The sequence below is a fragment of the Recurvomyces mirabilis genome, assembly GCF_035927965.1.
Source record: "Recurvomyces mirabilis strain CCFEE 5264 chromosome Unknown scaffold_1, whole genome shotgun sequence".
In the NCBI taxonomy this organism is placed as follows: domain Eukaryota; kingdom Fungi; phylum Ascomycota; class Dothideomycetes; order Mycosphaerellales; family Teratosphaeriaceae; genus Recurvomyces; species Recurvomyces mirabilis.
The window spans coordinates 579,342-602,023 of NW_027041935.1; the positions used below are offsets into that span (position 1 = coordinate 579,342).

The 22,682-nt window shown below is 52.8% G+C and overlaps 4 protein-coding genes across 4 annotated transcripts; 1 reads left to right on the forward strand and 3 right to left on the reverse strand.

Annotated features, from left to right (window-relative positions):
• Positions 1 to 1,882: 1,882 nt before the first annotated feature.
• LTS14_000255 (uncharacterized protein) lies at positions 1,883 to 2,425 on the reverse strand (the record flags this gene model as incomplete). Its single annotated transcript, XM_064832969.1, has 1 exon — positions 1,883 to 2,425. One exon carries the CDS (start codon positions 2,423 to 2,425, stop codon positions 1,883 to 1,885), a length of 543 nt encoding a protein of 180 aa, XP_064699238.1.
• A 2,142-nt stretch (positions 2,426 to 4,567) lies between these two features.
• Positions 4,568 to 16,372, forward strand: TRA1 (transcription-associated protein 1; the record flags this gene model as incomplete). The annotated part of the gene is made up of 2 exons (XM_064832970.1): positions 4,568 to 12,541; positions 12,599 to 16,372. The coding sequence occupies 2 exons, from the start codon at positions 4,568 to 4,570 to the stop codon at positions 16,370 to 16,372; spliced, it is 11,748 nt and encodes a 3,915-aa protein (XP_064699239.1).
• A 475-nt stretch (positions 16,373 to 16,847) lies between these two features.
• Positions 16,848 to 17,292, reverse strand: LTS14_000257 (uncharacterized protein; the record flags this gene model as incomplete). The annotated part of the gene is made up of 2 exons (XM_064832971.1): positions 16,848 to 16,940; positions 16,996 to 17,292. 2 exons carry the CDS (start codon positions 17,290 to 17,292, stop codon positions 16,848 to 16,850), a joined length of 390 nt encoding a protein of 129 aa, XP_064699240.1.
• Positions 17,293 to 20,057: 2,765 nt separating this feature from the next.
• On the reverse strand, positions 20,058 to 22,622 carry LTS14_000258 (uncharacterized protein; the record flags this gene model as incomplete). The annotated part of the gene is made up of 8 exons (XM_064832972.1): positions 20,058 to 20,593; positions 20,647 to 21,141; positions 21,230 to 21,559; positions 21,604 to 21,726; positions 21,778 to 21,831; positions 21,888 to 21,941; positions 21,998 to 22,447; positions 22,502 to 22,622. 8 exons carry the CDS (start codon positions 22,620 to 22,622, stop codon positions 20,058 to 20,060), a joined length of 2,163 nt encoding a protein of 720 aa, XP_064699241.1.
• Between the last annotated feature and the right edge of the window lie 60 nt (positions 22,623 to 22,682).

Genomic DNA, 22,682 nt, shown 5'->3' on the forward strand with positions numbered 1-22,682 from the left:
CAGGACGATTTTGGCTTGGCCGCAATTCATATCGGAATCAGACTGTCTACGTACGTAAACAGCAGATTTCGGGTGTATGGACCGTTCCCAGTTCGACTTTGAGGGACAAAAGCTCGCACAAGGGCCTTTCGCATCACAGCTTTACGAGAGCGACATCTGGATCTCTGCGCGGGCTCCGTCACCACTGCACGGCTAGACTGCACTAGCAGGGCTTCGTTCTCCGTTTAATTCTGAGAAGCATTAGCCAGCGTATATCCCTTTGCACTTTCAGCTCCGATCGAAACAACAGAGATCGTTCGTGTAACGTTTCTGTCCTGCTCTATTCACCAGTACGTTGCCACAGGAATCGAACTGATGCCTACTGGGAAGCCTTGGGTAAACACTCCGTTTGGCTGAGCAGCGTTGCATGTTCCATTGTACGTGATCATCAACCCATTCTGCAGAATCTGCTGGTTGAAGGAGCACTGCTTATACAAAGTCGCTATTCAGGGTTAGTCACATCAATAGCCGATTGGAAGTTGACTTACCAGAACCCTCCATTCCAACCGTCGATGCATATCCGACGCCAGTAGTATTGAGGTAGTCGATCGTGGTTATGTTTGGCAAGGACTCGTAAAAGCTCAGTAAGAAGTGGTAGAGATCTGTGCCATTATTGTAGTGCTGTGTGTTCCACTCGAAGGTTACGCCACGGTTTGGTGCAGTGCCAGCTACTTGCCAGTACAGCCCTTGTGGAACTCCCGTGCCAAGATGGAGCACCTAAGCAGGAGGAAGAAGCGCATGTCATGATCGATCCGTCGCTAGAAAGTCAGCTCAGAGTATCATCACTCCAGAGGTATGGACCTTATGTGTATAGCTATCGTCAAACGTGTCCAAGTTGTCGTTGGTGTGGGAAGAAATCGTAGCAAAAGGAAGCGACAGCGAAGGGATGCCAGACCTACCACCTGCGCGCTCTACATTCCACGGCATACGCTAGAAGTAGTCTCGGTAGCAATCCTAATCTTGGACGCAATTCCGGACATATTCCATTCGCTGTGACCGTTGTGCACGAGCGGGGCTCGACTTGGTTCCTGTAACCTGAGCAACCTCGCTGCCGCTGTTCCCAGACGGGAGAGCTGATTCAGCATGGTTGGCTGGACACAACGACTGACCAGTACGCCTGTTTGGACGCTGGGTGCTTCAAGCAGTACGGACAGCGGTGCAAGACCTTCGGAGGACACCTTTGCTCAGGGGACATGATGCTCCAGGCAAATGTTCTTTGTGTGCTTGATGATTTTGTTCCCAATACCCAGCTGACGATAATTCATGCTGTCCAGTATCTACGCTATGTGTCGTGTCGACTCGGGCATCGATGGTCGATTCTCAAACCAGAGCGGCTGTTCCTGAAGCACCAGATCTATGCTGTTCGACAAGGACGCGTCCTTGCGTCGTAGACTGTAGTCCTGTGATGTTCCCTCTTTTGACCACGTCCGTACCACCATCTCGTCGTTCGAGATCCATGCCGCCCTTGCAACACATCGGGCAATGCTCGTGTCGAGAGCTTGCAGACGATGAGAATGGGCACCATGGTGAACTTAAGCTACCACCCACGAGCTATTCTCGGCTCCATCGGAACGCACTGTCGGCACGCGGCTCACCAGCCGCGAAGGTGAAGTTGTCCGGCAAGCCGAAGCAGTCCTGCGGAGACCTTCACTATTACAACCTGACCAATGAACACCAGTACAAGGGCAGAGGATGGATTTAATCTGGATAGAATAACATCTGGACATTACTCGACCAGTCCCAATCAACACCATCGGAAATTCAATTCAATCGTCTACTATTATCGAACTACTATTTCAAGCCATTCCGTTGGTCGCGACCTGACATTCTTTGCTCCGCCTTCTCAGCATTTCTGATGACAACCACCATCCTGGTTGTACCAACAGCAAAGTCTCTTCTCCAGATGCTCCCTATTCTCCGCCGAACGATCCCTTGTCGAATGGCCAGGCTTCTCTTTGTCTAGCCGCACTGGATCACCCCACATATCAGTCTTCTTCCCATCGAGCCATGCGCGTCCACTGCAAAAGGTGCCGACGGGCCACAAGCACCAGCGCTTTTGGTGAGCTTGTCCTGAGGTCGTGTGTCGCGCGACACTGATGGGCTCGGGCGTGGCCATTGCTTGTGGCTTTACCGGAGCCTCTGGTGCACCGATCGTGACCGGCTCGACCGGCTCTGGGATGTGGAACGGTGTGTATGGCTTCTCATCCATAGTGTAGTGAGTTGGCGATGCTTCGTCTGCGAGCGCCTGGACTGGGTCGCCGTTGCGAACGACCCCGCCATGATGGTGAAGGGTGTTGATGAACACTCCTGGATCACTGTCGACAGCCACAGGCGCCGTGACAGCGACAGTGGCGAACAGGGCCACAACAGCGTACGTTGTGAGCATTTTCGATGGTCTCTTAATTCTTGCTTCGTCTGATTCGGGAGTGGACGACTGTTTGCTGCTAAGTATTACGGAGCTTTGCGGACGGGGGAGACGATATATATATCACACTTGGGGTGGATCGAAAGCTAGTTCCATCTTCACATGCTGAGCCGATGACTTAATTCTGACCATAAGCAAAAATACATCCACTCCTAGGGGAGACGGTGGTAAGCATACTGACTAAGTGGCGGAGAGCTGCCAGACGAACGCCGAAGACGGTTCTGCTTTCCTCGGCCGGGGCATGGTTTGCTGATGGGCAATAAATCAGCAGCTTCTCAAATTCGCCGAGGAGGATGCTCCCATTTGCGGATGGTAATAGGGTCCTTCATCTGGCAGCGCCATCAAGCTTGAGGGCCAGTAGTGCATATACCGCTTCTTCCCAAGACGTACCCAGGTCGCCATAGCCGATATTGCGTGAGGGCTGATGTCCCTGACAGATACGTGGTCGAGTCGACGGACAACGTTGGCGGCGCCGATGGCAGGCCTTGTGAGATTCGTTTGCTTCACTGTGTTCGATAACCACGCAGAACGGGTTGATACACCATGCACGTCCACATAGGCGTGAGACTTCGTATCCCTTTGCCGAGATTTGTTTCCATGCTGCAGGCGTGAATAGCCCGCACCCAAGCATCATTATCATGGTCCAAGTAACATCATCGTCCGGATGATAAGAGCCGCATACAGGGCATTCGACGCCTGTGATTTGATCAGTCAATGTATACGGTCATGAGCTGAGCTACCATACCGAGACCGAAGAGCTCATTAAAGCGGGCTTGCGCTGGTATTCAGCTCGATGGAGTTTGGCAGTGTTGAAGGACTCGAAGAAGGCCGGGACGTGGCCAACTTTCGCAAAAGCGGTTCGGAGGAGCTCCGTAGGGATCTGGTCGTATTGTTGTGTCACGAAATGGTTTGATCTTCTCACCAAGGACGAAGACTATCTGCCAAACGACCATTTGCGCAGTATAGTAGCACGATAGATTTATAGCAATCGCAGTAAAGCATACGCTACTTAGCTTCATGTTGATGTCGATGGCTGTCGACCCTCGTCCTGCTGTACCTGGCTTGTTCACAGAGGACATCGAGTTCGGCGACATTGCTAATATGATTGAGCATCATAGATTACTGAGCCATGTGGATTGACTTCGATCACGCACCATCTGTTCTTCCGATTGGTATTCGAGGGGAACATTAACGAGATCTCCGGGGTGTAAATTGGGACTAGAACGGACATTGATCGTCATGCCAGTATACAATGGCGGCAATCTGACTGGGATGGTAGTCTACAGCCAGTAAAGGGTGTCTGCTGATCCGAGAGCCTGATCATACGGTCAAACGAACAAGACTTCTTGATAGCTGAGACCATGGAAGTATACCTAGCCATCGCTGGACATGACAGTCTACCTTGGTCAGTGCTAGAGAGCACAGATCTCGCCTTCTTTGATCACGAGCAGCTGAAAGCAAGGTACAGTCGATGCTCGAGATCTAGAATCGTCATAGTTTTCTTATATTTGCGTACCCAGCTCTTTTCTAAATCACAAGTCGAACTACCAGTCAATCCGAACCGTGTGTCCACTGAAAGCATTCACCCAGATCGTGACTCCACTTAACGATCAGCAGGTCGGGGCCGGTCCTGCCGCTCACGCTGCAGTAGCGCCGGGTATACCCTTTACTGACAGTCCGCGATGCCCATCAGCGAAAGCGCGCAGCGGCCTCCGAAGAAGCCCTCTGTCTCTATATGAACCGACAGCCTCACTCTTACTCTTGCCAGCCTTTCCTTACGCGCAAATCTTCAAGCCACTCTGCTGTAGCACTTCACTGTGTCTATTAGCTATTCCGAACACACACACCTTTCTAGGAACACTTTACGACCGTGGTGTCTCGTCGCGACCGACGAGCAAACACGCCTGGGCCCGCTGTGCACATGAAAGAAGCGGATACCTACCTCGACTGCTTGCAAGACAAGGTGACATTCACCACACACTTTCACGAACTTCAGGCAATCAGTTGCGAAGAATTGAGCACATGATCAATTCAGTGCGAGATATGAGTTGATGAGCACACGACACTCGACAACGATCGAAGCACCGCCCACTCGAGGCCGACATGGCCGCCCGCAGCCTGGACGAGTACGAGGCCAAGCTCCAGGATGCCAGTACGGACGTCAAAACCAAAGGCATCCTGCTCACTGAGCTGCGCGACAATATTGACATTTGGTGTCAAGGTGGCAGCTATAGCGTCTTCTTGGACAAATTCGTGCCTGCCCTTTTAAGCATACTTTCTGGCCCACCAGTCTTCATATCGACTTCACCCGAACAGAAACTACGACAATGCGCCCTCGAGATCATCCACCGATTGCCTCTGGGCTCAAGTGCTGCGGACAACAGCGTGGCCGAGCCCTACGCGGAGAAGATCGTTGATATGTGCTTGGCGTTGGTCAAGACTGAAAACGAGGACAATGCGGTGTTGTGTCTAAAGATCGTCATGGACTTCTGCAGATATTACACCAAGACTCCGGCGGTGAACGAAAAGGCACAACCATTCTTGGAGCTCATCCTCGAACTCTTTGATGGCATGGAGCAGACGGTTCGGGACACATTCGATTCACCATCGCCTAATGCTGGAGCGACAGCGGCTGTCGGTGCGCCCGGTACACCAAGTGCTGGTGGTACTCCAGGCTCACCCGTCGCTTCTGTGGCTTCCTCCATTCCGTCTGTGGACACCGGATCCGAGCAGCAGCAGACTCGACAGCTCGCCAAGGGCATGCACAGCTTCAAAGTTGTCGCGGAATGTCCGATCATTGTTGTGTCCATCTTCCAGGCACATCGTGGTCTAGCACCCAAGAATGTCAACAAGTTCACGCCCATGATCAAGAAGACGCTATTGATCGAGGCTACACCACAAAAGCGAGCACATGAGGAGGCGGAAGGCAGAGGCGAGGTTTTCACGAAAATCGCGAAGGAGATCAAAACAAAAGGCCAAGCCGCAGCATTCGGAGAGTTGGTTACTGCTCAGGTCAAGACCATGAGCTTTCTTGCATATCTGCTACGAGCCTATCAGAACTCGTTACAAGATTTCTTGACGACTCTGCCGAATTTGACTGTGCGGCTACTCCAGGATGTGCCACGCAGTCACACCGCAACACGGAAGGAGTTGTTGGTGGCGATCAGACATATCATCAACTTTAGCTTCCGCGCGCATTTCCTGCCCGTCATCCTACCGCTTCTCGATGCAAAGACACTGGTCGGCGACTCGCTTACTGCGGATATCACACTGCGACCATTGGCGTATACTATGCTTGCCGATCTGATACATCACGTCCGCGAGTCACTGCAACCAGAGCAGATATCGAAGGTGGTCTCTGTCTACGTTGGCCACTTGACTGGCGATGATGGAGTTGAGGTACCGGGTACAAGCTACCAGACTATGAGTGCGAAGCTGCTACTCAACATGGGCGAGTGCATGTCAAAGATGGAGGACAAGCGCAATGCACGATACCTCATGATGCTCGTCTTGAACGGCATAGCTGACAAATTTGCCGCCATGAACCGCGCATACCCTAACTCTGTCAAACTTGCACGCCAGCAGACCGAAGCGAGCGAGCGCACGGGCGGCCATCTCGATGCCGTACCAGAGAACTTTCTAGCAGATTCCGAAACCAAGCCAGACTGGGATGAGACCGACATCTTCTCCGGCGCCATGCCCATCAAAGCCGTCAGTCCACGCGACCGAGCAACAGATCCAGTCACAGAGAACAAGTTCCTGTTCAAGAACCTCTTACACGGCCTCAAAACCTTCTTCTACCAACTCCGCAACAGCAACACCCCGGAAGTCAAAGATGCACTCGACTCGTCCCTCGTTCCTCAAAACTGGGCTGAACTCTCCTGTGGTTTTGAGGCCGAAGAGGTTGAAGTTCTGATCAAACTCTTCCGCGAAGGCGCAAGGTGTTTCCAGTATTACTCGCCCCTAGAAGGCGATGGATCAGTCAGCACCACCACAGCCGAAGCCGCCAGCTCCCAGTCCCTTGCGTCCTCTACCGCCATCACCAAGGAGGAGAAGGAGTTGTTGGAGACATTTGCGACGATCTTTCATCATCTGGATCCGGCGACGTTTCACGAGATCTTCACTTCGAAGAGTCCGGTTTCGGATGCTGTTAGGGCGGGAATGGAGACGGGGATGGAGTTCTTATATCAGCTTTGCTTCACCCACCCGGCTCTGCTGCATGTGCCGCAGTTCCTGCTCGCCTCCGAAGCCACCTCTCCAGCGTTCTGCGGCATGCTACTGAGGTTTCTGATGAGCAAGCTGGACGAGGTCGGGCAACGGGATAATGTCAAGACTTCGGTTCTGCTGCGCTTGTTCAAGCTGTCGTTCATGGCCGTGACACTGTTTAGTCAACACAATGAGGGCGTGCTGCTGCCGCATGTGCGCGAGCTCATTACGCGTTCTATCGAGCTTAGTGTAACGGCTGACGAGCCCACGAACTACTTCCTGCTTCTGCGAAGTCTCTTCAGGAGTATTGGTGGAGGAAGATTTGAGCATCTTTACAAGGAGATCTTACCGCTGTTGGAGATGCTTCTGGAAGTGCTTAATGTTCAGCTCGCTGCTGCAGAGGATGGTGGGAAGCGAGATCTGTTCGTCGAGCTCTCGCTTACAGTGCCCGCCCGGCTCAGCCATCTACTTCCACATCTGAATTACCTCATGCGGCCACTGACAGTCGCCCTCCGATCTGGCGACAAGATACCAGCAAGCGAAGCCCGTGGCTCCCAGCTCGGCTCTACCTCAGCCTCCGAGATGCGATCAGGCAGTGCGGGAACCTCGGAGCTTACGGCGCAAGGCCTTAGGACCCTCGAGCTATGCGTTGACAATTTGACAGCGGATTATTTGGACCCAATCATGTCACCGTATATGGAAGAGATCATGGGTAGTCTATGGCGAATGCTGAGACCCAGTCTTACCACGACCGCTGGACCTGGTCTACCTAGTGTCGTGACCGGCCATCAGCAATCGCATACTGCTGTCCGCATCCTTGGCAAGCTTGGAGGCAGGAATCGCAAGTTCTTGACTGGTCCTCCAGCGCTTGAGTGGCGTGGCTATGCGGATGATGAAGCTTCGGTAGATGTCAGGCTCATTGGTGCAATTTCTAATGGTGGTGAGAGAGCTTTGCCTGCACGACTGGGCATCGACACGGCCGTCGAGAGATTGTGGGAGCCGGCGCCGAAGGCTGAGAAGGAGAAGCAGAGGGATGATCATTATAAGCGGCAGGCTTTTAGGCTTGTGACGAGCCATGTGAAGCTTCTCATTGGCTTCGATCAGCTTCCAGACGACCTCGCAAGATTGGTTCGACTGCAAGCTAATGACTTTGCGGAGAAGAACTACGATGTTGGTGCGGACATCTTCTCGGTCTCCGAGAGGCATAAGAGCGCTCCGAAGCGTGATGTGCAGCAGAAAACTCTGCTGCAGCTTCTCAAAGCGTTGATATGGACCGCAGGCACGCCCGGCGACGTGCAACAGGAAGCCCAGCAGTTCTTAGCGGGCCTCTATCGGCATCACATGATCGTTGAACTGGGGATAGCATTGGCAAAGGAGAAGCGCAAACGCAGGCCTTTCGACGTCAAGAGCGGCGAAGGTCCAGTATACGTCGATACGGGCATCCTTGCGGATGCTATCTGCCACTCCTTAGCCAGTGATGTGCTAGAGGTGCGACAGGTGGCGCAGCAAGCTATGCAAGACTGCCTCGAGACCTCTGCAATCCTCTTTGGTCGCGCCTCAATCTTCGGTGGCGAAGACGCGGTAGCCGAGACTCTGCCTTTCTTCAACAAAATTGCCGACTGCTGTATTCACGCTTGCTACGAAGAAGAATGGTTCACTAAATCTGCAGGCGCACTAGGCATTAGTATCCTCAGTGATGTCGAAAAGATGAAGTTCAGCAATCAGTGGATTGCGGACAAGCTGGTTGACTTCGCGCGAGCACTTCTCTATGTCATCAAGGACATGCCGCAGGATCTTCCGGCTGGCATAAGACTTCAGGCTTGGGAGACTCTTGTCACACTCGTCAAGCGGTTTGGTGGTAGCGATCTGGCCTCGAAGGAGGGCCTGGAGGATAAGGAGACGAAGGTGCGGCAATTGGCGAACATTCTCATAACAGAGGTCAGCCACATGAACCGCCATGTCCGTGCGGCTGCTCAGGAGGGCCTCAAGACTTTGGCTGGAGAGTTGAGCATTCTTATCCATGACCTGGTCAATCCGATCAAAGATCCCCTCATCCAGCCGATCTTCAACAAGCCGCTTCGTGCTTTGCCTTTCCCGGCGCAGATTGGTTATATCGAAGCTATCAAGTTCTTACTAGATATGGAACACGATGTCCTGACCTTCAACGACGAGCTGACGAGGCTCTTGTTTGAGACACTCGCGCTTGTTGATGCCGAGGATGATGCTCTGGCGCCCAAGCCCGGCGAGTACAGGACTGCAGAGTCCATTGTGAGATTGAGAGTTGCTGGTCTGAAACTATTAGGCACAGCGATCAGATTCCCGGGCTTTACGGGACAGCAGCAGACTACCACACCCACGCAAGGCACTCAGTCACAATCTCAAGGTGCGAATGGCTCACAGCAACCATCTTCTCAACAAGGTACACCACAACAGCAACAAGGCGGGCAGCATAGAGCTCGTGTCATCAGCATCTTCTTCAAAAGTCTGTATAGCAAGAACAAGGAAGTCGCCGCCGCTGCCAACGCGGGTCTGAAGATTGTTCTCGCTGCCACGCAGAAGCTGCCAAAGGACCTGCTGCAGAATGGTCTTCGGCCCATACTCATGAACGTCCAAGACCCTCGTAAACTATCTGTTGAGGGTCTGGAGGGACTTCGCACGCTCTTGCAGCTTTTAACGAATTACTTCAAAGTCGAGATAGGAACGAGACTTCTGGACCACATGAAGACGATCGCCGACACGACGGTGCTTCAGAAAGTGTCTTTCACGCTTATCGAGGCACAACCTAAGATGCGAGTCGTCCAGGCCATCTTCTCTGTGTTTCATTTACTACCTAACGCGGCAGCACAGTTCCTGAATGAATTGGTGGAGAGGGTGGTGAGGCTTGAGGAGGGTTTGAGGAGGACAAGAGGAAGTCCTTTCCGTGAGCCGTTGATCAAGTACCTCAATCATTATCCGAATGAGAGCTGGACCTACTTTAAGAAGGCTATCGAGGATCCAAAGAAGGGCAGATTCTTTGCGCAGATACTCGCTGATCCCGAAGCTGATGCTTTAAGGAAAGCAATTGTGGATGATGCCGAGGGTTTCGTTGCTGCTTTCACTGCGCCGGAGCTTCTTGGCGAGGAAAAGGCACAGGCGCAGGTCAATGCTATACATATTGCTGACTCGATATGTTCCTTCGTGGACACTGGCAAGGTGTTGATGGAGAAGGAGACGATGAGAAACAGCTTACTGCAAGCTGCGAAAGAGGTTCAAGCGCAGCGTGAGGCCGAGCCAGCTTCACTCTCTGCCACTTTGAGATTGGCTGTTGTGCAGTCGGTCGAGCAAATCATGCGTATTTTCGTTGTTTACTTGGAGCACAAGAAGGACGATCTGGATACGCTCTTCGGACTCATGGAATCTTGTACCACTGGCGAGCTGCAGGCTACGCCGCCGTTGTTCGCTTACCTGTACACTGACATAATCACGACTGAGGACGTGGAGTACCAACGATCAGTTGTCACTCGCTGTATCGACACATATACCGCGACCGCTCAAGGCGCTTCGCAAAGGCTGAAGTGGTTCATCTTCCACAATGTCCTGAACCCTGTTCTCGCAAGCGACGTCATGCGGAATTGGGACAAGTTGTTCGAGGCCAACAACAAAGGCACGCCACTGTTCAATCGAGAGATGGCGGATGCCGTGCACAACAAACTCTGGAAACCTCAATCGGTCGCTGACATTTCGGACGACGGTACGCAAGGCGTTGATCACAGTCGCATGGAGCTGCTTCAAACCAGCGCATTTCTGGTCAAGTATCATCATAACATGGTGCAAGATGCTCGCAAGGATCTCATCAAATTCGGCTGGAATTATATCCGTCTTGAGGATCATATCAACAAGTACGCCGCTTACTGCCTGATTGCTTACTTCATCGCTCACTACGAGACACCTGCGAAGATTGCAATGCAAGTCTACAATACACTCTTACGCGCCCACCAAGCTGAAGGCCGAAATCTCGTCATGCAATCCCTGGAGATCTTAGAGCCAGTCCTGAAGAAGCGCCTTGGTGGCGGACCTGATGGCAGGCAAAGTGTCTGGTCTCGTCTACCTAGGAAGATTTTGAGCGAGGAACAGGGCAACGTTCCGCAATTGACCAGCATTTACCATTTCCTTGTCCGCCATCCAGACCTCTTCTATGAAGCTCGTGATGGTTTTGCGCAGATCTTGATTCCTAGCATTGGCAAGGTTGCGCAGCTGCCTAGTCCTTCTGCGGAGAGTCGACGACTTGCGCTTAATATCTTCAGTCTGATATGGCAGTGGGAGGAGAAGACTGTTACTGAGGATGGGTCGCTCGATGGTGCTGACTCGCCTTCTGCCGAGGGTAGTGGTGTGAAGAAAGCAGCAGTAGCTCCAGCTCCTGTGCGCATGATGTTGATCAAGTACATGGTGCAATTCATCGCCACCCTGCCAGAGAGGTGCCCAACAAGCAAGCCGAAAGAGGCAGCCCAGCCCCAGCAATTGCAACAACCGAACCAGATCTCGACTGAGACTGTCACGAGATCATTGGATCTGCTTAGCAAGCTTCTAGCAGCGCCATACTGGGACGATCTAGACATCGATGCCATGTTTCCGAAGGTTACCGAGCAGATATTGTGCAGTGAGCATAAGCAGGACGAGAAGGTCGATACGTGGACAACGCGCGTGGTCAACACGGTGCAGATTCTGAAAGTGCTTGTCGCCAGCAGATCGGAAGAGTGGATCGTGGCAAGACTGCCGCAATTGCAGAAGCTGCTTGCAAAGCCCTTGCGCAGCGAAGAACAGGAGGTGCAGGATGCCCTGTTCAACAACGACTTAGCGGAAGGCGACGTCCCACTTCTCCAGCGTGTTCTTAGGGCCATCCCTGTCGGTCTACCAGATGACGAGCTTCCCGATGCTGATAGTCCGACGGAAGAGTTCATTACCTTTCTGAGCACGCTCGCGGGCGATGTCATCAACAGTGGGAACAACCTTGCTGGCATCAATATCCTGTGGGAGATGGCGCAGCGTAAACCTGATGAAGTAGACACTCACATCCCAGCCCTGCTGAAGGCGCTGCAGACAAAGCTCGCCAAAGACCATCTGGCTGCGACTATGAATCCGCAGATTGCCCTCGCACAAGGCATGCAACCTCAGCTGCCAAGCTCGCAAGAAGTCGAAATAGTGGTCAACCTCATCATCAAGATCATCGACATGCTCTCGGCGCGCATCAGCACGCTGGGCGAGCAGCGCAGACCTTACCTCAGTGTACTCGCATCACTTGTCGAGCGTAGCGCGAACAACAAGCTCTGCAAGAAGATCCTGGACCAAGTCAATGAGTGGATCTTCCATCCTACTGAGCCTGTTCCAACGCTCAAGGAGAAGACGGCTGTTTTACAGAAGATGATGCCTTTCGAGAACAAGGCTGATCCTACGTTATACATGCTCTTCATGGATCTCGTTATCAGAATCTACGAGGATCCCAAGATCTTGCGGTCCGAGCTGGCCGTACGCATGGAGCAAGCGTTCCTCATTGGACTGCGTAGCCCTGACGTCGAGCTCAGGGCACGGTTCGTGACCATTTTCGACCGTGCGCTGAGCAGATCTACTAGCAACCGCTTCTTCAAGCTCATCAGCGAACAGCAGTGGGATGTGCTTGGTGACAGCTTCTGGCTCAGTCAGATCATCCAGCAGATGTTTGGCTCCATCGATCAGCAGAGTGCTGTGCATCTGCATCACGAAGACTTCCGCTGCCTGCCTGCCTCGAAGATATTTGCCACTTACGCGAACGAGCCGCGCTTAGCAGATGTCATGCTCGACGATTCCTTCGAAAGCCTGATTTCAAGCGAGAAGCGCTTCATGCAGGATGTTGGCAGTGTGCGTACCAGAGACCTACTAGTCCCGCTTGCGGACCTCCAGCACACTGATTCACAGCTCACGCACGACATATGGGTGGCGTACTTCCCGATGGCCTGGTCGACCTTGTCCAAAGAAGATCGTGAGGACATCGAGCAAGGTCTTGTCGGCTTGCTCACCAAAGACTTCCATCAGCGACAAGTGGACAAGCGACCAAATTGCGTCTCGACTCTCCTTGAAGGTATCGCACGAGCCAAACCAGTCTGCAAATTTCCGCCACACGTCATGAAATATCTTGCAAAGACCTATGATGCATGGTATGTGGCCGCCACCTTTATGGAGGACCTTGCAATGAAGCCCGTCATCGACACATCCACCGTTCGTGAAAGCAATCTCGACGCTCTTGTCGAGCTGTACGCAAATCTGGAAGAAGGGGATCTGTTCTATGGGACCTGGCGTCGGAGAGCGCAGTTCGTGGAGACTAACGCGGCGCTTTCCTACGAGCAGAATGGTATCTGGGACAAAGCTCAGAACATGTACGAGCAGGCGCAGATCAAGGCTCGTACTGGCTCACTGCCATTCTCACAAGCAGAGTATATGCTGTGGGAAGATCAGTGGGTCCTCTGTGCGCAGAAGTTGCAGCAGTGGGAGGTCCTTGCTGAGTTTGCCAAGCATGAAAACATCAACGACTTGTACCTCGAGGCTGTTTGGCGTAATTACGATCAGCCTACTTGGCGCGAGAAGGAAAGCAGGGACGGTCTCGACAGCATTGTCAAGGCTGTGTCCGATGCTCCGACGCCACGAAGAATGTTCTTCTCTGCGTTCATGTCTCTACTGAAGTTTCACAACAAGGAAGAGACACTACAAGACTTCCAGAGAATTTGCGATGAGAATATCCAGCTATCAATTAAGAACTGGCACAAGCTGCCACACCGCATCACGAACGCACACATCGGGCTGCTGCAGAATTTTCAACAGTTGGTCGAGCTACATGATGCTAACGTCATCTGCCAGAGCTTGGCCCAGACGAATGCTCAGAATCTCGATTCCAAGTCGCAAGAACTCAAGGTCCTTCTCAGCACATGGCGAGACCGCCTGCCGAACTTGTGGGACGACATCAATGCCTGGCAAGAACTTGTTACCTGGCGCCAGCATATCTTCCAGCTGATCAACACAACCTACCTGGGCCTCATTCAACCTCAGCCGAACAACGCGACGAGCAATAGTTTTGCCTATCGCGGCTACCACGAGACTGCATGGATTATCAACCGATTTGCACACGTAGCACGCAAGCACCATATGCCGGATGTGTGCATTACACAGTTGAGCAAGATCTATACATTGCCGAACATTGAAATTCAAGAAGCCTTCCTCAAGTTGCGTGAGCAAGCAAAATGCCACTATCAGAACAAGAGTGAGCTCACAAGCGGGTTGGACGTGATCAACAATACCAATCTCAACTACTTCGGACAGCAGCAGAAGGCGGAATTCTATACACTGAAGGGCATGTTCCTGAGCAAGCTCAATCAGAAAGATGAGGCGCACGATGCTTTCGGCACCGCCTTATTCTTCGACATCAAGCTACCAAAGGCCTGGGCGGAGTGGGGTCGATATAGCGACCATCTTTTCAAGGAGAATCCGAATGATCTCGAGCTCGCCGGCAATGCCATCAGCTGCTACTTGGAGGCTGCTGGTCAATACAAGAGTGCCAAGTCAAGGAAGCTGCTAAGTCGCATCTTGTGGTTGCTCAGCTTGGACGATGCCCAAGGCACACTTGCCAAGGTCTACAGCAACTTCCAAGGCGAGCATCCATGGTGGTACTGGGTGACGTTCATTCCTCAGCTGCTCAACAACCTGTCGCGCACAGAAGGCGAGGCGAATATAGCGCATCAGATTTTGACCAATCTTGCTAAGACCTATCCACAAGCTCTACACTTCCAGCTTCGCACGTCACACGACGACATGCAGGTCATCAGGAAGTCGACTGCAATGAAGGAACAGCGTGAGAAGGCCTCAAAGGAGGCAAAGAGCCGCGGCGAGGCTGTCAAGCAAGAGTCGCCTTCTGCTCGACCGGAGAGCTCAGGTGGTCTGTCAAGGCCAGGCACTGCTGGTGGAGATGTGCAAATGACCAATGGCACTTCTGAAGAGGTGCCGAAGAAGGAGGGTGGTGACGATGGCAAAGCGGATGATACTCCCCGACCAAAGAAGGCCTGGGAGCACACTGAAGCGCTCGTGATAACACTCAGGACCGCCTTCCCATTGCTCTACGCTTCCATGGAGGCCATGGTCGATCAGATTCAGAAGCACTTCAAATGTCCACCAGATGAGGATGCCTACAGGCTCATCATCGCCCTGCTGAATGACGCTCTTGGCTACGTTGGCCGCTCACCACACAGCTTCGCCACTGATAGCAAGCTACCAAATCAGACAGAGGCAAACATTATCCGCTTTGCCGAGTCGATTCTGCCACCCCACATCCGGAAGGGCTTCGAGGCCGACTTCGTGGCGAAGAAGCCGACGATGCTTGAGTACATTCAGAAACTGCGAAAATGGCGGGACAAGCTTGCGGAGAGGTTGGACAGACGTCCGACGACCTTCCATCTCGCCGAGACGACTCATCTGAGTGGCTTCAGATTTGTGTGGTTCGACGAGGTCGAGGTGCCTGGACAGTACTTGCAGCATCGTGACAAGAACCAAGATTTCGTCAGGATCGAGCGCTTCTTGCCTGTTGTCGATCTAGTGAGGGGTGTTGCAGGTTGCCATCGCAGGCTGAAGATTCGCGGGCACGACGGTAGTATCCACCCATTCGCCATCCAGCATCCTGCGCCACGACACTCACGGCGTGAAGAGCGGATACTGCAGCTCTTCCGCATTTTCAACAGCACTCTTGCCAAGAAGAAAGAGAGTAGGCGTAGGAATCTCCAATTCCACCTGCCAGTCATGGTGCCACTATCGCCGCAGATTCGTATGATCCAGGATGACGCTTCTTACATCACCCTGCAAGGCGTCTACGAGGACTACTGCCGCCGCAACGACATTGACAAGGATGAGCCGACGATCTTTACGATGGAAAAGCTGCGAGGTCTATCACCACAGAAGCAAGATCAGTTTCTCAATGTTCGAATGGAGGCATTGCATTATGTGCAGGACAAGTATGTGCCAAAAGACATCGTCCGCCACTACTTTGCCGCCACCTACCCATCCTTCGACTCTTTCTGGCTGTTCCGCAAGCAGTTTTCGTATCAGCTGGCTGCACTCACATACATCACCTTCACCATGCACATGACCGTGCGATACCCGAACAAGATGAGCATTGCACGACGCAACGGTAATATATGGGGCTCAGAGCTACTCCCGTTCATGCCGAGCACTCGACCTTACTTTCAAAACCCCGAACCAGTACCATTCCGTCTCACGCCGAATCTGCAGACGCTGATGGGTCCTATCCACACCGAAGGCATCTTCACTTGTGCACTCATGGCCATCGCTCGTTGTCTCACGTCAGATTCGTCCTACACGGGCGCGAACACAGCTCAGGCGAATGGCGCTGCACAGCCGAACGGGTTTCTGGAAGGCACTAGTTGTGAGCTCGAGCACCATCTGTCGATCTTCATAAGGGACGAGATGGCCTTCTGGTACATGAGCTCGCATCGCAACTCGATTAAGGAGAATGAGCTCCGAGACAATGTGCAGAGGAATGCCGATGCTATTGTGAGCAAAGCATTGGTTATCGCGAAGGAGCCGGCGGCTGGGAATCTGCCGGCTAGCCAGAGTGTGCTGGACTTGGTGGCGAGGGCGACGAATCCGGAGAAGTTGTGTCAGACGGATATGCTGTGGATGCCGTGGTTGTAGGTGGCTATAATAGTGATCTATGGAGTAAGGAGTAAGAAGCCATGGCTTGGTCACGAAGTTTGACCTGTAGTTATTGTATTTAGCATGGTGTTGGAGGAGCGATGACATGGTTCTGTATCATAGTACGTTGGAGCAAGCGTGTACGATCCTTCAATCATCTCATCGAACTTGACAATGGACCATTCCACAGGAATCCGGCACAGCTTAGGGTTAGGGTTTGGGTCAGCTTCAACCCCAAGCAAAATGAGTTCTACAATGGAAGGGTCACTCGGAACATGGACATAATAACAACCAGAACTGAAGACATTGTATCGTTAGTTCTACTGGTAGCACATGCGGATCATTGCCCACAGTAATTCATTCCATGATTGGAATCTGGCTTTCGTCTTTCATTGCAATGCTCACAGCGGTCTGAACTACGGTGAAAGTCCGCTTGGACCGCAACGAGCTCGACATGTCGCTAATTTGGCCTCATTCATCCACACGCCCACACACCGCTCGCTGTCAACCCGGCATCGACGTCCGTGTTGACACAGGTGAGACTATTGCCTGCTGGAATTCTCGTGGTCTGCGACACAAGTCAGTACATGATGATTGCGGTAAGACACGCGCACTGAACTCACTGTCTTCGATGTAGCATCAGCACCGCAGACATTTGTGCCCTCATATACCGTCAGGGAACAATCGTTGGAGGGCGATTGGAATATGCCGAGACTTGCATAGTCGAGGCATGTGCAGACACCCTCAACCAGAGTGCCATTTGCGACATGATCGAGGCATTCGATGGAGTTCGGCCATCCTCCGGCTTGATAGTACCAGACACTGGTGTTGGAAGGTACGAGGATGCTGTCGCCGCCCTGAGGGATGGCGATGCTGATGGTGGTGGTGGCAAATGCAGCGACGATGGTTAGAGCGAGCATGTTGAGTGTTGTCTTAGGCGTCTTGATCGCGAGGTTGGAGGCGGGTTGATCGATCGATGTTGTTTCTTTTCGTAGAAGGCAAGGACGGACGAAGAGAAGAAGAAGAGTTCGCTGCAAGTGGGGTTGCGGTTGTGTTTGTGGAAGGCACGATCGAGCTTCGAGCTTTGCCTGGGCTGGTTCTGATCGATGTCTGTTAAGCACCGAAGTCCTGTATCTGGTCGACTCTGCTCATGTTCTTGCTGATAAGTCCTGTCGGCAACAGTCGTGATATAATCCCTAATCTTATTAGGTACAAGTACGTCCTGCGATTGTTGACGCTTCGCGAGTGCTGTCGGTGACCATCCATGCCTTGCGATTATCGTGCATATGCTGACATCCTTGCCACGGGAAACAGGGTTTGGAGGAATGCGTGTTCCATAACACAACATGCTCGATGTGCTCACCGTCTATTCTGGCAAATGCACATGCCATCTTTCCATTGTGCAGGCTTTCGTTCCCGTTCACAAGCCTTGTACCCTGTGGACGACATTCAAACTCAAAGTGCTGAGATTCATCCTGGCATTCACCCCTTGATAGTGAATGTAGTTGGTGAAGAAGCTTCGATTGACACCCACGTATGACTATCGTAGTCGGCTACTGGAGGTGTGCTTGACTGCTGACATCCGTATTATGACAGCGACATTCGCCCTGCCACCATGATTTATACGCATGCTAGATGTCCCTGCTGGCAAAGTCGACCTCGACGGAGCGCCCTGGAGGCGCTCCAAGGTACAGTGCTCATGCTCAGTCGCATCAGAGGTCTGACTCAAAACATGCTTCCTCTGGGTCTCTACAAGCTCAATGCGGATCTCATAGGTCCCCCCGGTGGTTGCTTTTTTAGGTGGCATGTACTTTGGGATTCAGCTTGATCTGCAATCATTCTTGGAGGTCCTGACATGAGTTACCTCATCTGAACGTGATGAAGCTTGTTTGTCAAGTCCGTAACCGCTCGAGGAGGCCCTGTTAGGAGCTTGCGCACTCGGGTCTGATCAGGCTTAATCCGCATACTCGTGGAGGCCCTGTCACCAGCTTGCGTGTTCGATCGCGATCAAGCTTGGTCTGAAACTGCTGGCACAGTACGATACTGACGAAGCTAAGGCACGGCAGTCTGATCTATCCAGAATCACCATGAGCTTTTGTCATGAGGTGTCGTCCTCGTAATTGCCTGGAATCTATAGCTCAATAGAGCTTCGTACTCGTCGACCAGACCTGCAGTGGCATACTCGAGCTTCCATGGCATCCGCCGTGACCATAGCAGGACCCATGACTCAAAGTTTGTTGTAGTTGAGGTCTAGTAGTGAGCGTGGGAGTTCCGCATGGCTTAAGCTGTATCCAAAGTCGGAGTTCGGCAGAGGACTTGAAATTGGAATCTGGCAGTGGAAGTCGTGCACAAGCTTCGTTATAGTTGAGAACGAAGCCATACATGCCTGGCCCCAAGTGACGATGTGAGAGTACAAGCATAATCCGGCCACAAGCTATAGGCTTTCGTCTGGTGGAGGATTCCGACACGGAAGGTATACGTTGTCAGGAACGCTAAGTTCTTGCTTGAACTTCCCACGAGATGGGGCACAGCAACATAATGTCTTGAGCTCGAGGACCAATACGGTAAGGACATGAAATGAAGCTTGATCCATCCGGTGCCTAGCAGCACGTAGAAGGAAACGACTTGAGCTCGATCAGCATGCATAAGGCAGGGATCAAGCAATCTCACGCCTGCTTGTGGTCTGATCAAGCTTTCTCCCACTCCCTAGCGGAATACTACCACGCCTATCTGATATCCGATCCTGCCTCTAGCTTCCTGTCTTGGACTTCCTCGCAGCTCGCTTGATGTTGTCCCGATCAAGGTAGCATCTCCTACACAGCCTACCGTACGCCGAGCCCACTCCGGCTAGACCCTCGCAGTAGGGAGTCTTGCACGGCTTGGTCGTCTTTGGGCCATTTAAGGCATCACGCTTTGTCTTTGTCTGTGCGGCCTTGCGCTGCTGATAGCATGTACTACAGCGCTTGCCCCCCACCCCGTGTGTCTGTGCCGGACGTGAGCAACCATCTTCGATACATAGCTTCGTCCCTCTCTCCGGATGCTTCGCATGCTCCACGCCCTTTGACTTCTCTTTCGCGCGCTTGCAAACTCCGCAGAATCTGCCTCGGTTCCTGTCCGTCGGAGCTATTTTTCCACATCCATCAGTTGCACAGAGCCGATCTTGCAGGACCTTGCCGTCATGGAAGCAAGTGCTGCATGTGCAATTGCATATCCGTGGGCATACACAGTCTCCCTCCGTACATTCGCACTTCCGATGACCGGCACAATTCTCGCACTGACATTGGCAATCGTGAGGGTGAGGCGTGGTTGCGGAACACGAACAGGACCAAGCTTCGTTTCGTCCGAGTGGTATGACAATATCGACCTCAACTTCCGGCATGCTAGCTTGAAGGAACTCGACCCATTGTGATCTCCTCTCTTTCGTCCAAGAGTTTCCGGTATCAATCTGGAGCTCCGCTGGTATGTTCAGACTTGATTCTCCTTGGAATGAAGACAGGCGATCAGCTTTGACGAACTCCTCGGCGTTTACTATGTGCCGAACGATGTGTGGGTGAGCGGATGAGCTTGCATCTAGCTTTACGGAGATCCACATCAATGGCTGCACGAGAGGTAAGGTCAGATTTGATGGCCTCGCGCGGTCTTGTACCTCCAGGGCGTCTTCCCATAACTGCATAGCCTCAGTGTTCTATGCTGGGGCTGGCAATTGCATGGCGTCGCCGGGATGAAGGTTGGTGCTGCTGTCCCACACAAGACTTGTAGCACAATGGTCTCCAGCAAGCAGTAGCCTCTGTAGGAAGTCGTAATTTGCCCTACTGCGTACAACGCGGTCCAGAGCAGAGGAGATCAGCATAGTTCTTCTTGGACATCCCTCGAGCACACTTGCGATGGCGTCCACGACGTCAGGTCCATATGCGCTCGTCCTGGGCAATTGTAGATAGCGGACCTCGACGTTGGTGCGCGACAATGCTATATTGACGAAGTGCTCCTGGCGCGCCAACGTATTTATGCAGTCTTGAGCTCCCTCGCGCTCAGTCCCACGTGGAGGTGATTGCCTGATAATGACCACGAAGCAGCCGATGTGATGGAACTTGCATACGAGCCGGAAAAAGTCCTGTAGTGCCGTAATTTGAGCGTCCTGCTGGTTGTCGGCCGCCAGGATACAGCGTGTCATTGTCGTTACAGCTCGAGTGTAGAAGCTTAGTTGCATCGGTTTCTGCCGGCCTACCTTTGGTCAGCCCGCATGCTTTGCACTGGGACGTTCACGCCATACTTACCACAACGTAGCTGTTCTGTGACTCCGCCAACCTCATCCTCGACATCAAACCACGTATCCCTCTCCACCCCATCAAATCCTGCGCCTCGCGAGAGCCAGGTATCACCTGGCGCAAGGAAGTCCTCCACAGTGAGCTTTATTTCCTCGGGTCTGCGAGAGAGGCGATCAGGATTCGAGGTCAGTAAGATCAACGGTCGTTCTCGCGGGATATGCTTAATCAGCTGCCTATCTCGCCATGGATGTGCGGATGAGGAGCAGTATTCCACGAAAACCAGCAGGCGGTCATGCGATCTCATGCTAGTAAGTGGCGATTCTTGTGCCGTCAACGTAGACCAGATTTGCCGTGGTATGGATGTTGTCACAGCAGTCTCCGACACTGACTGTCTCGTCCAGATCACGTAGGTCCTGGGAGGTCCAGTCGGCCGATGTCCGTCCACGGATACAGTGATGTCGCGGGAGATACTTCCACGAGTGACAGAGCTCAATGCAGTCTTAGCTAGTGGGACAATCAAATCGAGCGCCACTCGACTCAAACTGCCGTCTATGCCGAATCATGCTGGAATTCGGAAGCAGGCGGTACTCACAGCTCGTGCGCTGTCGCCTCCCGGTAGTGTTGCCAGTTGCTCTATGGCCATGGCGAGCTTTCGTGGTTCGGGTTGCCAGGCGAGGAGTACGAGATGACAGTTGCTCATGGTCGTTACGCGGCAATCCGGGATGTGTACTTGCGGATGACAGATCGTCCGGAGTGCCGGAGACCATTGAACGAAATACGACGGCGCAAGATGGCGACTGGCTCGTTGACCAGGTCCGTCGCGGAAATGAACAAGCATGCAGCAGGACGATGGTGATATAGCTGAGACGAGTATTGGATGCCGAGTGGTGAGGTCTCCCAATAGACGCATCTCCTGGAGTGCCTGCGAAAATTAGCGTCACAAGTAGATATAGCACGCAAACTCACATACCTGACGAAGTTCCGAGACACAACCAAGCTGCTTCGGCAGCTCCAGGCTGGACAGTGCTACGCGCAAGGGAGTATCATCCGCAAGAACGTTCCCAGCCTTATTGTCAAGCTCAACCTCTGCTACGTTGGCTGTCAGTGGTATGAACCCTTGACATTGGGGTTGAGACTTACCGTCAGTAGCCCGAATAAGCTTTTTCCCCACTGTACAATTAAGCTCAATCTCTGCTATGTCGGCTGTCAGTGGTATGAACTCATCGCGGGCCGTTGAGATCAAGGCTTACGGTCAGTCGCCCTACTAAGCTTATTCCCCAGCACATGATCAAGCTCGATCTCTGCTAAGTCGGCAGTTAGGGGGGTGAACTTGTTGCGGGCCATTGGGATTGAGACTTACAGTCAGTCACCCATATCAGCTTGTTCGGCTCGAGAGCCGCAAGCACAGAGGCTATATCGTGAGGATTCATCCGAAGCGCGAAGCTCAAATATGCCGAGGTGATGTGCTTATCGTAGGAGAGCTGAAGTGATGTCTCGAGTGGTGGTAGCAAGGGAGCGACTGGTAGTGAGGGAGTGAGCGGTATAAGCTTCAGGAGTTGGAGTCTTCTCGTGGATAGGTACGGCTCCGCGAACTCTGTGCTGTGATATCGGGAGTTCATGCCACGGTCGTTCCGCACAGCCCGGAGGGACTCGCGTCCCGCGCGGATGTAGAGTGATTCATCACGCTGCCAATAGCTCCGGACGAATGTGGTGTGGCGGGCAGCATCGGGGAATGCTTCGAGAAGCAGCATCCATGTCTGGCGAATAGGCATATCGACACGAATAGTGGTAAGAGCGCCGAGTACTGGATCTAATATCACCTATTAGAGGTCATGTACAGCGTAAGCAGACGAGATCGACTTACTTGCTGGAATCTCGATGCCAATCTCTGCTTTGCTGTCTAATGTATTGGACCATGAGCGCGCAAGCTCGTCGACGAAACCGGCGAAGAGCTCGTGAGCATTGTTCACCATCATGCCGTTCATGTTGAAGGTGTAGCATGGTCGTCGACGTCGTGAGCATGCTGTAGGTGTGTAGAGCTAAGG